This window comes from Convolutriloba macropyga, unplaced genomic scaffold (assembly GCF_964194025.1).
Source record: "Convolutriloba macropyga unplaced genomic scaffold, txConMacr16.3 SCAFFOLD_4277, whole genome shotgun sequence".
NCBI classification, from domain to species: domain Eukaryota; kingdom Metazoa; phylum Xenacoelomorpha; order Acoela; family Convolutidae; genus Convolutriloba; species Convolutriloba macropyga.
Genome location: NW_027450606.1, coordinates 1 through 15,087, shown reverse-complemented (window position 1 = coordinate 15,087; position 15,087 = coordinate 1). Strand labels below are relative to the sequence as shown.

The following is a 15,087-nucleotide window of genomic DNA, read 5'->3' as shown; positions in this document are numbered from 1 at the left end:
ATTCACTGCGACCATACACACCCTGGCAGACACAAATCTGCAAACCTTACCTGCAGCAACAACTGTAATGCTACAGTTGCGGATCTGCGCTTCTCGTTTCTGAGTTTCCTTCCTTTTGCCTTGTGAAGATGGTGGAACTATGGGCTCGTATACAAACTCGTCCTTTGTAACGGCTTCATCTGATATTGTGTTGCCATACACTTCTATGCCTGCAAGACATGCACACACACACTTACTTCCACGTTTCACACAAACCACACAACAACAGCAAAGACATAGGCAAACATACAATTACCTTACCTTCCGGAGCTGTGATTTTCGTTTTTGGGGCTTCGAAAGGGACATATTGTTCTGCATACAAATCACAAAATTACCTTACTCAAATCCGGCCAAACAGGGCAAACACAGACTTGCATGCTTGCACACGGATACAGACTTCCAAGCACACTAGCAACATAGACAGCCTTACCATTTGCCAACGCTTGGTAAAACGTTGGCGGATCGTTCTCGCATGTGTCGTCGACATTAAAATCTTCATCTCCTTGAGTTGGTGTGTCTGCAACGTCACCGTGCTCGTCCGTGAACGGTTTCGTTGTACCTGCATTGCACACACATTGCACGTCAGTTTTCTATTCACTTCTCACGTCAGGTTTCGGTTCGACTCGTTACGGATCGGTTACTGCTCGTTCTTTCATCATAGCTTACTTGCTTCAATGTCTACATACTCCCACATCAAAGCGGCTCTTGGCAGCTGTTGTTCGGACTTGATGTACGTTCACTGCCTGCCGACGTTTGAGCTCGACGCTTTCGGATTTCACGCAGCAAACGCAGAGCATCTAAACGACTTAACGAGTGCCGACAGTTTGGGTTCTTTGAAAACACCCAGTATCTGTCGAGTGCAACGATCTGAGACTGCCTAGCAGGGATATGCGCCAACTGCTGTTGCAGTTCCTCTATTTCGCGACTCGCGTCAGCCGATGAAAAGCAAACAGGCAAACTCGCGACTGTGATATATTCGCCCGATGCTAACGAACGGAGGTAGGCAACGTAGTTGCGTTGGGCTACTGACGCGCGATCACGGAAATCTATGTCGTTCAGCAGACTAAAAAGCGGATCGGTATACTCGTTGTGCATATCGACATGAAAAACAACGACGGTCACTGTGCGTTTCGTTTAGGGTAACATTCCTCACTTGCTCTTCCGTAGCATTGGAAAAACCGACAGATCGTGGAAACAATGCCAACATATATATCTCCGCCACGCTACCACTACCCTATCCGTGCCCTCCACACGTCCTCGCCTTTTCCTGCATTTCTACAGTCTTCGTACCGTTCTACTGATTTCGGGGATGCCCCCCTGACGTCCGGGCATAGACCACGGGGTGGAAAAACAAAAAACCGACCTACATCGCACTCACTACTACGCTAGCTACACCTCACTCTTCCACGATTTCCACGATTTCCACGTTTTCTTCACGGACTTCGGACGCCTAACTGCAGTCCGGATGTGTGGTTTCCGGATCGCGTATTCGCTGCTGTACTCGTGCAGTAGGTATAGTACTCGTACAGTAGCTTGTCTCGATCCTCTTTAGAGAGCTAGAGCATCCCTCTAGCTAGTACTAGCACCAGTACTAGTCAACGAACGTACGGCTCAACTGCTTGTGTCGGCCCGGCAGGGTGGGGTAGGTAGGTACAAGTAGGTAGACAGGCGTACCTACCGACCAGCGGCGCAAGGGGATACATACGTACCAGTACTAGCTAGTACTCGTCCCTGCTAGCTGCATGTCCTGCATCGCGACCCCCGACCCCCGACCCACAACCCCGACCCCCGACCCCCGACCCCCGACCCCCAACCCCGACCCCCGACCCCCGACCCCGGTACTGATCCCGCAGCCCTCGACCCCCGTACTCGTAGTCGTACCTGCATTCATACCGTTCCGGTTATACGTCAAACAGTTGTTCGATCTTCGAACCAGGCCGCAAAAAAACATTGTTCAGATGGCGTAGCCATAATTAGATATCAAAGTACTGCAATGTGAACTGTCGACAAGCTGCGCTGCACGTCATACCGATAAACTTGAATGCAACATGATATTGACGCAAAATCCCGATATCAACCATGGTAGATATGTAGGTGCGTGTATGCAAGTGCGTATAGGCATTAGGTGTAGGTGGGTATATGTCGGTACGCGGCGTAGGTAGGCGGGTGCGTAGGTGGGCAAGGGGGGAACTAATTGGCGGCCGGCGGGTGGTCAGGGAGGCACGTTCTTAGTTAGGTAGCTATATATTGGCAAGAGGTAAGTACTAAGGCACTACGTGTGGTACCTACTGCAACAGCAGTGTCAGCCCATAGTAGTTGTAGTAGTAGTAATATGGAACTTGGGCAGTTGCACTGCGCGAAGCTGTTGGGTTTTGGGTAGTGCGGAGCTTACAATCCTACTGATTTACTCAGAAAACATGGGATCATATTTTAGCAAATGCTCCCAATCTCTAAGAGTGTCCTCTGCTAGTCCCGACAACTCCGCGTCGTGTTCTAGTCTAGGCCGCAAGCCACTGCATTTGGATATTCGGCTTTGCTGCCGATTCGGGTTTCGCGGGCCTCGTGGTCGCGGCAGGTCTGGGTTATGGGCTGGTGGGGCCGTGGGGCTTGACGGTGGCGTGGCGGTTAGCTCGACGTGTGTGGGGGGGGGGGGGGGGGGGGGCAGGGTCACGACTACAGGGACCGATGGCGTCCCACCGACGACGGAGCGCAACGGCTGTCGGCGACAAATGCCTAGGGGGCTAACTGGCCGATGGGGGGGCGGAGGTGGCAACGCATCGTTCGACAGCAGAGCCGGACCCTCAGGGACCGGCGACCAGCGGTCGGCAACACCTGCCATCGGCGGCAGGCAGCGGCAGCCTGCAGCAATCGCGGTATCGTACCCGGAGTTAAGAACCGTAACCGGCTGCCGGGTGCTGTCCTTTTTAAAATAACAATGTTCCGGTAAAACCTGGAAAGTTCCAAAAATATCCTGGTATACAGTACGTACCCTACCTACAGTAGGTACCCGGAGTAGCCAGTAGGTACTCGTAGGTACCCTACCAGTAAGAAACCCAGTTAACCCCCCTGCAGATCAGCTGAGTAGGTACCTACTAGTACCTACTCATAGTACCTACTCTTTGTACTCGTACCCAGTAATGCCCCTTAGATCGTGCGGCTCCTAGCTATCCTGATATTGATCGTGCGGCTGTCTAATTTTGCACCCTATTTTTGCACCTCATCTTGCGGCTCATGTAGATCGGTTGTTAAATCTGACGGCATAAATTATTTACAGGCTAGATCGTGCGGTCACAACTGTCCCGCTGATCATCGGACGGCTCCCTATTTTTCGGACATCACTACTATATCGCTTATCTCACGAGTACTCATACGGAAACAGTTAAAAACGGAAAAGTGAACGTATATAGCACGTTCCTGTACGCGGGATACCACTAATCGCTCGCGTTGCGCTTTGAGCAGTACTCATTCTTCGTACTCCGCCAAAACCCAACGCTTCGTTGAGATTAAAAACCTGGCACTCTCCAGTCAGAAAACACAAGCCATGGGCATCAAAACAACAGCCAATACATTTTTTAAAAGTACATCATTTGTTCGGTCCATGGCGGATCAGCCATTATTATGTACATTTCCGCAATATTATTACCCCTCTGGGGTTGTTGGGATGTTTATGTGTTCCGTGTCTGTGTCCGTGCGCAAATCAGCATTCTCGTTTGATAAACGTATCGACTTCGAAGATATTCGTTGTACTTACGTTGGTATTTCATATTTTTTGTGTGTGTTTGCGTCACGCCGTTGGTACACGTGTTTGTACGCTCGTCATGATTTCGTGCGTCCAGCGTGGAGCATATCACGTATTCCGCAGCATTCCGTGGGTTGGAATCAAGAATCGATCGTACAATACGAATGAAGTGTACTAGCAGCTTGGGTAGGGCCTACCCTACCTACCTACGAGTACCACTTACTTCAGGCCCTGCTTCTGGCTCCCGGGCCTGATTATGCAGGAGGCATTATGGTATCTCCGAAGATACATCGTAGGTACCTACCTGGGGCACCACCTACCAGCCTTCAACTTAGAAGTGAAAGGTTGATTACATCCGTGGGGTTAGCTTATTTACCGGCCTACAAGTACCTAGGTACCTAGGAAGGGTACCTACTACATACCCACCGGCCATAGATAACCACAGAGGGGTTCGTCGCGAAGCGACTATATATTGCGCGTGCAATATATATATATATATATATATATCGCGACAGCCGGTCCGAGTACGCGATATGTATATTGCGCACGTAAAATCATGCAATATGTATATTGCGCATGGGCAGTACGCAATATATGTTTTGCGCGTATGAGGTTGCGCAATATGTATATTGCTTATGTGTATCGGCGCAATATACATATTGCGTACGTGGGATAAGCAATATGTATATCGCGCGTCGTTACATATTGCGTGGGCAGGGTACGCAATTTGCATTGGCCTTGTCCTTTTTTACAATATTTCAGATACACGGTGGCTTCGGCTTTCCCGACTTTTCGCAGCAGTTCGACCAAGTGTACTCCGAGTCTCCGACCCGGCAATGCGTGGCCGCCACGGGCAGTCCGCGCGAGCTCCACGCTCGCTCCGGCTTCTCCCTCGCTCATGATTTACTCCCGCAATGCAGTGCTGGGAGGCGATTGTCAAGGCGAATACGACCGGGTCGTGGCAGATCGTCGACTTTTAACCATGCTAGCTTGTCGGCACGGTCACTTGCTAACAGTGGCCCCCGCTGTCCGACCAGTGCAGCGGAGAATCCGATGAGATACGGTTGTAACGCAGTGGCTAACAGTGGCCCCCGCTGTCCGACCAGTTCAGCGGAGAATCCGATGAGATACGGTTGTAACGGGGCACCAGAAAACCATGTCCTTAATCCTTACTGAGTCCGCAGACATCCGTAAAACACTCCGCCTTTTGTGCAAGACTGCAAATTGCGTACCGTGCGCACGCAATATGTATATTGCACGTCTAAAGACGCGCAATATACATATTTGCCGATCTCACGTACGCAATATGTATATTGCGCCAACACACATAAGCAATATACATATTGCGCAACCTCATACACGCACTATATATATTGCGTACTGCCCATGCGCAATATATATATTGCGTGAGTTTACGTGCACAATGTACATATTGCGTACTGGCTGTCGCAATATATATATTGCACGCCTAATATAATAATGGCTCTGCCATGGACCGAACAAATGTTGTACTTTGATAAATGTATTGGCTGTTGTTTTGATGCATGCCCCTCGAGGGCTGCGAGATCAGTACCTGGGTCGGGGGTCGGGGGTCGGGGGTCGGGGGTCGGGGGTCGGGGGTCGGGGGTCGGGGGTCGGGGGTCGGGGGTCGGGGGTCGGGGGTCGGGGGTCGGGGGTCGGGGGTCGAGGGTCCGGGATCGGGGTTGGGGTTGGGGATCGGGGGTCGGGGGTCGCGATGCATGACATGCAGCTAGCAGGCAGGGACCAGTACTCGTACTAGTACTGGTACGTGTGTATCCCTGGCGCCGCTGGCCGCGGCGCTGGCCGGTAGGGTAGGTACCCTACGCCTAGGCGTGTGGCTGCCTTCGGGTCTTGTAACCAACCCTTCATCACGCCTAGGCGTAGGGTACCTAGACAGCTGTCTACGCGAGCTACCCTACTGTACTGTACGGGTACCCTACAGCCTACTCGTATAGATAGTAGCGAATATATCTACGGCCTTCCCGTCCCGTACTGCGTACGGGTACAGCTACAACATTTGCGGACAGACAGACAGCTAGACAGACACACACACACACACACACACACACACAGACACACAATTTCGAGCAATAGGGAGCGGGGGACCTAATTAGAGACGTTTTCGCGGTGTTTCAGCACCCTCGGTTCAGCATGATGCCGGCCAGCACAGCGCCTGTGTCACCGGCCACAGCTTGTCGAAGACATATGCAGTCTTCCACGGCGAGCTGCGGTTGTCGTGGCGGTCACATCGGGAGCCGCGGCAGCCGCGGCAGGTCGGGGGGTCAGGGCATATTTTGGGGGTGGTCCTAATTAGAGACTTTTGTTAAACGATAAAAATACGGATATATCACGAATAAACCAAGAATACTAACCGTGAATACTCCGGAGTCGATTCCCTAACTCAAAAAATAACCTGTCCTCGTTTGGCCAGCAGCGCACGATAAAATACGGGAACCCGCGATCCGACAGCCGGATGCTCGTACGAGTACAAGCCAGCTAGTACTTCACCTAGTACATCCAAACGTACCGAATGTCTCGAATTAGGAAAATGTCTCATATTAGGTCTTCTCTTCCTCCTCTTCCTAGACCGAACATTTGTTCGGAATTGCGGGAATATACAAATTGCACCTAACTTAACTAACAAATATAAACTCGCGTCATAATAATATCGCCCCCAAAACTGCAACTTGTGGGATCAAGTAACCAGCTAGTATGGCTGTTGCACGTTTTTGCACTTCTCTCTGCGGGTGGTGTCCTCATGTCTATCTCAATCCTATGAATTGCAGTCAGGCAGAAGTCCCCATGGCAAGAAAGATTAGCCAGAGCACGCACCCCAGGGCCGCTGGGTAACAATTATCAGAGCAAATCAAAGCACAAATCCGGGCAGGCTGCATTATATTAGACTTGGCTGTCAAATCTAGACTTCTATGGCTCATGAGAGCAACAAGCCAATTGACTTGCCCTGCCCCTCCTATTTGGTACTCAGTCAAGCTCTTCTGCAAATGTGCTGTCAATGCGTGGCTGCATGCTGAATTTGGAGCCTGATGGGAGAGGCAGCACCCTGGGCGGACTTGAATCTCCACCTGAGCTGGGTGCACCTGCCTTGCAGTCATGACCTGCCGATGTTGGGCCGGTAGAAGAGCTATCTGGGGCTGAACAGGTGTCCTTGTAGTAGCCGATGCCATCGCTGCCTGTCTTGAACACATACCCAGGTCGGTGTCCCATCCATGTTTTTGCTCGGCAGAATTCGCGATCAAGGGAAGCTTCTGCAAGGCAACAACATATTGAGCTGTCAGTTCATGCGGCAGGACATGGCAGCGTGTGCGCCAGCCTGCATGCCATGCTGGCCCCAGCCAGGCTCGGGTGCTTTGCTCACATGTGGGTAGCAGACTTACCATCTATAGATGCCATTGGGCGGGTCGAATCTTTGTCATTGACTGCGTCGTGCTGTCGCATGATCTCCTGCCATTTTGCTTGTACCTGGTTTGTCTCGACAGTGTCACCTCCGGAAATTGTCGAGCCGCCATTGCTTGAACCCTCTGCCTCCTTCATGCCACGCTCTTCTGACTTGGGAACGTCCATGGTGGCGCGCCCAGCAGTACCGTGGCCTCCAGTAACCGAATCAGGCAGACTGTCACAGGGTGAATCCGGCGCAGCAACTGCAACGGCGGAGCCCAGCTCTTTGACAGCATTTTTCGTGGGGTCCTGCTGCATGTGAAAGAAAGATGCGGGGGGTGGTGGAATCACGGGCAGTTTGATCTCCAACTGTTGCTTGCTCTTATCAAACTTGGCTTTGGCTCTGGATTCGTCAACATCATGTGCAAACGATTTCTGAAGCCTATATCTCCCTGTGGACAAAATCATGGGTTAGGACAGATATTGGAGCCAGAGAATCGGCGCCTAAGATACTGACCTGATTCGCATGAAATTGCATCTCAAGCAAGGGAAGCTGTGGCCAGTTGCGGAGCGGTACCTGGGATGCACAGGTCGACGCATCTTTTTTGAACGTCAAGTTCCATACTGGCGGCTGACACGCACCCAGGCAACATAACCCTCAACACCAAGAACGCGGGTATGTTTACACCCATGTCAACTCCACGGCCTGCATCACCCCACGCAGCTGCCAAATCCAAGGATCCACTCTCTACCACCTGCACCACACACCAGCAAACACATTGGCGGTATTTCAGATGCTGTTTAGCAGCGGCAGGTCTTATATCCAGTGCCTTGAATCTCAGATGCCGCATGTGTTCCGTGAAAGAGCACTCAAACATGGATATAATCGACGTCACTCTCTTTGCAAGCGTTGGGATGCAATCAGTGGTTGATGGGTCAAGGGAGCCAAGAGGCAAAAGGGGAATTACCTGGTGCTCCGGGCAGCTCTCGCCTGATGGATACTTGAAGCCAATGTCGCCAGGTTTCGATGGCTTTGCCTCATTTATGTGTTTCTTTCGTGCTGGGAAGCGGAAGCTGCTGCTAGATCCTGACTTGGGCTCCTGCAAACGAGTAGCACACTTGGTCGAGCAGGCAGCGTAACGGCGGGAGAAGTTTTCGTTGGAGCAATCTCTTTATGTTTCCTGCTCCTACAATCTACCGCTAACCTGGGCAGTGATTCATTCTATGCAGCATGAATAGCACCGTACACGCAGTCTCCTGTGCTACCTGAAGCTGCTCCGCGGAAACAGCAGTATCACCGACAGAGTTCACTAGCTCTTTCTTCACAGCTCCAGGCTGCGGCCGTATCCTGCCAGATTCTGACCGCTCAGGGGCTTGCCCACCACGGACTGCCATAGCATGGGGGGTTTCTGCACCTTCCACCCCCTTGTACTTCAGTTTGGGTTGCTATTAACCACAGTACCAGGGGCAGCAAGCACATGGCGCAGTCAGCACATTTCATCTTCAAGCGAAGCCAAGTGCGTTCGCTTTGTTTCCTTTGTAGCTCCAAGGATCCCCCAACATGAGGCGTTATGGAAATATGGGATCACAAGGTGGGCATTTCGAAGCATATCAACAACAATGAACGAAAATATAGCATGAACAGGTCCTCAGACCACAGGCCAGCACTCTGCCATCATCCCACCTTCCAAGAACGGGACAGCTTCATTGAGAAGTTCTTCTCAACGTTTTCAATGGCTGTTTCAACGATCAGGGACTTGAACGGTGCATGACGCAGGGCCATTTCCTCAGTGTTGGGATGCACAACGAAGTCAAAAACGTCACATGCTCCTCCCTTCTTGTCAGTGCCTGTTTTTGGCTTCCCTAGGGACAAGGGTATGTCCCAGGATGTGCCAGATTTTGCTGGGTTACTGGGGTCGGTTGTTTTCCTGCCCTTGCAGGGCTCAATCTGCAGGAACAACACACGGCGCTATCAACCGGACTCTTATCTGGAACTATGATAGCATTGCAGATTAAGCAACTCATCGAAAGTGTACTGACGATATTATCATGGTCCTGGAACATGTGATTATTATGATCCTGGAACATCTGGTGCGTGCAAATCAGGGTGCAATGCAGCATATCTGCAGGTGCAAATACTTCAGGTATTCGTGCCTTGTCCGAGCTACAAATGTTTATAAATACTTTGCGTCCTGATCCCTGCACAGCGCAGAAGCCGATAAATCATGCCGATGAACCGTCCCCAAAACCTGTTGTGGTTCCCAAGTCAGGTTGTGCACGCACCTCTGCCCTGCCAAGGGCAGTTATGCGAGCTGGCAGAACGCAGTGGCCCTTACAAGTAATACAGTCGCGCTGTCCGAACTATAGCGAGTCAAACAAAGCAGCATAGATGTGAGGCATGAGGTGCAGCGTATGGTCCCTGGCGCACCTGGTCGTGAGTTTTCACAACAAATCCTTCAGAAGGTACAATAAGTTGCACGCCTTTGCCATATACCTCCTCAACTCTACTCTCCGCTTCGAGCTGCCGCAGGTATAAATCCGTCTCCTGGCGGTTCTGCTCGGGAACAAGGGATCTCTCATAAACCACAAGGCCCACAAGACCAAGAGACGAATGGGAGGATTGATCAGTATGGAAGAATTGGTGTACTCATCCTGCCCCCCCCCCCCCCCCCCCCCCTTTCCTAACCCAGCTCATCTGCCCTCTCCCCTCTCCATGACGAAAAGAGCTCCTGCCTGTGAGGCCTCGTGCAGTTGCGCCATATATCATGTGCAAACAAATGTAAAAATCTATGGCCTGCGGATATCTAATAGTCATACCTTAGGATCAGATATCTCCTTAGCGTAATCCGCAAACATCTTCATGAATTCCGGGTCTTTGAAGGCTTTCTCGAACTTGTCTACCTCCTGTTGAATCATGGTCGACGGGCGGGCAAGGATACAGATCAGACATACCGGATCATACGGCACGTAGCTAGCTCCAGCGTTCTGGGACATGACAAGGGGGAACATGACAAGAACTGTCGACGGCAACTGTGCTTACCTCCTTAGATAGTTCAAGATTCTCGAGGGTTTCCTGCAATGACTTGTCTCCCACAGCTTCATGTTTTCCGTGGGCTCCCATTGTGAGAAACTGCGCGAAGCAACCTGCAAAACGCAGAGTTAAATGAGCGGAATTGCGCGGGTATCGGGTCTGTCATTGTAGATCCTCTCGGCCTTACGCTCGTCACCAGTCCGTAACGTGTGCCCCGCTCAGCACCTGAGAGCATGCCATGCACACTTGAATGCGGACGTACCTTGTTGACACTCTTACTGACTGTGGAATAACAAGTCGAGGTGGCCGTTGGCGGTGTTGTGACACGCTAATCCAGGCGGAAAGGTATGTACTCTGTCACGGGAATTTCGTACAGGGTTCTCCCTCAGCATGAGACGGCCCAAAGATGGTTCGCGCGGCCCAGTTTCTCACTGGGTGCAAACTGCAATGGATATCGAGCTAGGTATCGCGCGGCTCTCTCTGGCTACGAGTAGTGCATGAGCATTGAGCACGCGTAGGTAAAAAGGCAAGAGTACTGCAGCGCTAGTAGTCAGTCAGTGGGAAGAGTACGTGAAGACCAACATTTAATCGCTACACTGTCGTAGGGCTGGGTGCCGTATCCGTGCTCGGCTGTCGGCAGGAAAAATATACATCACATTCACATTCGCGTGCGGGGTTTGCTGGGGCTGCCTCTGTCCCATCCCAGCTGGCTCAAAGCCTCGGGGCAGGTGGTTCAGCCGCTCTCGCTGTCTGTCCCATCCTGGCTGCTGCATACGCAGTCCCGGGTCATCTCGAACTCCCTCTCGCAACACACGGGGTCTGCCACGGGGCCTTGCTGGTGCGGTTGGGGGCCTGGAGGGGACAGCTGATGGTCGTCCACCCGTAGCGGGGAATGCTCGGCTGCCGCTGCTGAACGTCAGCTGCTGTGAAGAGAGCCAGTACTCCTCATCGTCGTCAGGTTCCTGGAACCTCACTGTCTTGGTACTCTCGCCTGTGTTCTGCCCGCTTGAGTTCCGCTGCATTATGGTAAGCTTCCCTCCGTCTGACGGATTCTTCTCGCCTGCCCTCTGGTGGCCTTCTGCTGTCGGGGCAGGGTTGTCCTTCAGCGGCGAACGCTCCAGATACCGCTTACGTGCAGCATACTCGTAGTTGTTCCGCTTCAAGCGTTGCAGACAAGCGGGGTCGGTGATCTTTTGCGGGCACTCGGTGAACCGATGTCCCTTCTCCTTGCAGTTGAAGCATCGACCCTTCTCCCGATCGTTGTAGACCTGGCTTGCCATGATCTCTGCCTCATCTTCTTCTGCCGCCTCATCCTGGTGCTGCAGAATATGCTGACGCGAGCTGCCGCCCTGTCGCCTCTCACCGCCCTGCTGCCGCTTGTCCTCAGCCTGACGGTTCTTGTGCTGTTGCACTGCCCGGCGCGTAGGACAGAACCTCGGTAAATGGAACTGGTTCTCCTCCTTCAACTCGGTGCAGACGTCGCAGCGTGGGCGGGTCTGCCCGTTGACTACCATCGTCTCCTGGTAGGCTCCAGGCCCTCGATGCTGTAGGCGGTGGTCACGCTGGCGGATCCGCTCGTTGGTCTCCTCCCTTAGCGCCTTGTTTTCCATGGCTGCCACACGGTCGGCAATCTCTGTCAACCTGTCTGCCGTGCTGTAGCGCAGGTCCTGGAGGTCCCACTTCAGGTCCGGCTCCCGCCTCTTCAAGTCAGGTACGGTAGCCCAGGGTTCCACCAACAGGTCGTACAACAGATGGTTGGCCGCTTGAAAGTTGTCCCGGCCATACCGTGCCACATGTGCTCGCCGCACGTCTCTGGCAAGCTCAGAAGGTGGAAGGCTGAAACCGCCTTCCCGTTTGTCGACAATCTGACGTTGACTCTCCAGCGCTGCTGCTGCGCCAACCTCTGACAGGTGACGTATGTAGAAGTCGGTGACCTCTCGCCAATCAGGCTCTTCCTCATCGAAGTAGCCCCTGTCCACCAACTGATGGTAGGCTTCCTTGATGCCCTTGACATCATGATCCACACACCCGTCCAAAAACAGATACTCAGTGTAGGGCGTCCACTGTCGCGGTGGCCGTGCCTGTGCATACTGAGCCTTCTTCATCTGCTTGGCAGGCTGATAGTAGTATCTCTTCCACTCACCCCACGTCATGCCGGTCAGGTGAGCGCCTCTCCAAATCTTCTTGACATGGACTTCAGACTCTGCCGTCGAAGCCCCAGGTGTAGATGAGCGTGGTTGCCGTGGAACGTCAGCCCGCTCCTGCTGCTCAGACTGAGCAGCCTCAGTTTGTCCCAGAATGGAACCCGGAACAGAGTTGCTGGAGCTACCCCCACCTTGAGGAGCTCCCGCCGGCCCTCCCGAGGGGCCTCCAAGATCAGCCATCAAGCCGACCACACTTCAAAGTATCCTCCTCACCTAGCTGTGAGTCTGAATCGGAACTGGGTCTTCACTGAGACACACTCACTAAGGTGGAGGAAGACACTGACTGCAGTGATGCTGTGAGGTCCTGGGATCGTCCAATGACGCACGAAGTTGATAAAGAAGGGTGGCAAGGAGGTAGGTCCCCTTGCCTATGGGTGTCGTCGCACTCCACACACACACAACCAGCACAGTGCAATGTCTGGCACTGTCGGGCTGCTGGACACAAGCCAGGGTGGCCTCTCAATGCACACCACTGACCACACACACTCTCCCTGTGTCCCTTGACACTGTAAACTGGGAAAGGTTCGCTTACACTGACCCTTGATGGTCATAGAACTGAAAAGACAACAACGATTCAGACTCACAGCTGACTGTGAGCTGTCTACTGTCTGCTATTTGTAGGCTAACTGCATGCACACTTTTAGACATGCTGCAGGTTGCCGCAGCATGCGCTAATAGGCTCAGAAGTTGGCAGTTCCTCTCTAGTTTCTGGCACTATGCTCAGATCTGTGCTGCCCTCAGTATGCTAGAAGTTATGCCCTGTTAAAGTGTGCCGGGTTCATCAGGATCCTGTAAAATATCTCAATATTCTGGAAAATGCTGTCCTAGCCTTGCTTGGCTCTTCTGGCTGTCGGCTTGCTGTGTTGCCTGTCTCGGGGCTGTAGGAGCACTCACTAATGACTTGTGAGGCTGCTGAACTGTCCGCAGGGTGTCTCCCTGCCATGCTGCCATGACGTGGCTGGCTCGCGGCCGCAATGGGCTGATGGGCTGCTCGGCCGTCCTGGGCTACGTCCTGGGCTGACCGCCGATGGTCGGCTGGCTGTCCCGGGGCTAACCCCTGTCTCCTCGTGCTCCCTAGTGCTGCTTGGCACGTGTCCTACCCAGTGCTAGCACTGGCTGGGCTGTGCGGTGCTGGCCGCCGGTTCCGTGTGTGGGCTGGCCGTCTCGGTGCTGTGGCTGTCCGGGGGCTGAGCCGGCACGGGGACTGACCTGAATAGTCGACTGTCCCGTAGCTTCATGAAAGTTCTGGAGGTTTCGCTGTATGCTGAAATGTCTGGCAGACTCCGCTGCGCTGTAGTCCGTATTCGTAGCCTGACTGCAGGCTACACTGGCTTCTCGCCGTACGCCCTGTCAACACATTAGTAGGATAATCAGTGTAGTAGGGGCCGAATAATTCGATGACGAGGTGGCTTTCTTTTCACTAAATTTATTCTTTACTTTTTGTTTGTTTTATGAAATCCTTTTTATTATTTACACCCGCCCGGGCAGGCATTTTGGCACCAAAAGGAGAATTTGGCGTTTATTACGATTTATACGATCGTGGACCGCGGTATAGGTTCTCTTTAGAGGCCGGTGTACCGGTCGGTATGGGTGTCAAATTAACGCTCATTTATTAACAGGGGTTTTCATTAATATTAAATTAGTATTAATTGATAAATCAATTAATTAATATTAATTTAATCCGGAAATTAATGGGTCCACACCAGACTGTAGGCTGCAGATCGCCTGATCAGCCCCCATCCTTACTAGACTTGCAGGATCCGCAATACAGGCTGAAGGATGACCGGGCCACATGCATCTAGGCACCAATAAAATTGATCGTATTACAATGGAGCGGATCGTATTACACTCGACTCACTGTGCCCTGTCGGACAAATCACTCCTCTGCTTCCACCAGGTCCATGATCACGTCACTAGCTGAAGTGGCGTCGTCACATTCAATAGTGGCACCGGAAGCAATGGCATCCGCCTCGTCCAATGCTATATCAAGGGCATCCTCCACCATGTTGAGCACATCCGTATCCACGTTGTGGAGCAGGCGCAGGTTCACCTAGCAATACATGAGTAGCTTCACAATACGGTCATGCTTTAGGGCTGCCCTGCCGGAGTCTGCCACTCGTTTGGAGCTGGCGAGAGCCTGGCCGCGAGACAGGCCCGCGGGCCGCGGGCTGATCTGGGCTTTGGCTCAGTTGCCCCAGGGCACCCCTATTATTTGAGCAGAATGCCCAGATTCAGGCAATTTTGGAGGTTTTCATTAATATTAATTTAATATTAATGAAATTAATTTAAAAATTATTAAGTTAATAGTGGCAGGTATACCGGTCGGCCCTACGTAGTTACGTACAGTACTAAACGTATTGGACTAGTCTTTTTTTTTTAACACCCCCGGGCAAGTGAAGGTAGACAAATGACAATCTACTATTCTATAATATTACCGATCGACGTGCTCGATATCGTAATTTTCGTACTCGTAGTACGATCAATTGCTGACAGTTGTACGGTACCACCAGTACGTCTAGCTCTCATCCCGGCCGGCGCCGCGTCCCACGCGCTGGCCCCCGCGCGCCTCGTGGCCCCGCCCCCGCGGCCTGTAGGCTGTGAAACCAGGGTAAAACCAAGCCCAAGCTGCACGTAGGGTACTGTCAGGCACAGAGACA

At 52.5% G+C, this 15,087-nt stretch overlaps 1 protein-coding gene across 1 annotated transcript; it reads right to left on the bottom strand.

The window, feature by feature from the left end:
• Positions 1–6,768: 6,768 nt before the first annotated feature.
• LOC142356028 (uncharacterized) lies at positions 6,769–10,626 on the bottom strand. Its single transcript, XM_075408014.1, has 10 exons — positions 10,489–10,626; positions 10,236–10,339; positions 10,013–10,099; positions 9,624–9,749; positions 8,880–9,143; positions 8,462–8,641; positions 8,164–8,295; positions 7,773–7,950; positions 7,195–7,647; positions 6,769–7,065 (listed from the first exon to the last, which is right to left on the bottom strand). Exons 2-10 carry the CDS (start codon positions 10,314–10,316, stop codon positions 6,782–6,784), a joined length of 1,785 nt encoding a protein of 594 aa, XP_075264129.1. The 5' UTR covers positions 10,317–10,339; positions 10,489–10,626; the 3' UTR covers positions 6,769–6,781.
• Positions 10,627–15,087: the final 4,461 nt, after the last annotated feature.

Coding starts and splice junctions, on each gene's coding strand:
- LOC142356028 (XM_075408014.1), bottom strand. CDS start 10,316: ATGGGAGCCCACGGAAAACATGAAGCTGTGGGAGACAAGTCATTGCAG. Junction 10,100..10,235: donor ATCTTGAACTATCTAAGGAG/GTAAGCACAGTT, acceptor ATGATTCAACAG/GAGGTAGACAAGTTCGAGAA. Junction 9,750..10,012: donor AGGAGATATCTGATCCTAAG/GTATGACTATTA, acceptor GTTCCCGAGCAG/AACCGCCAGGAGACGGATTT.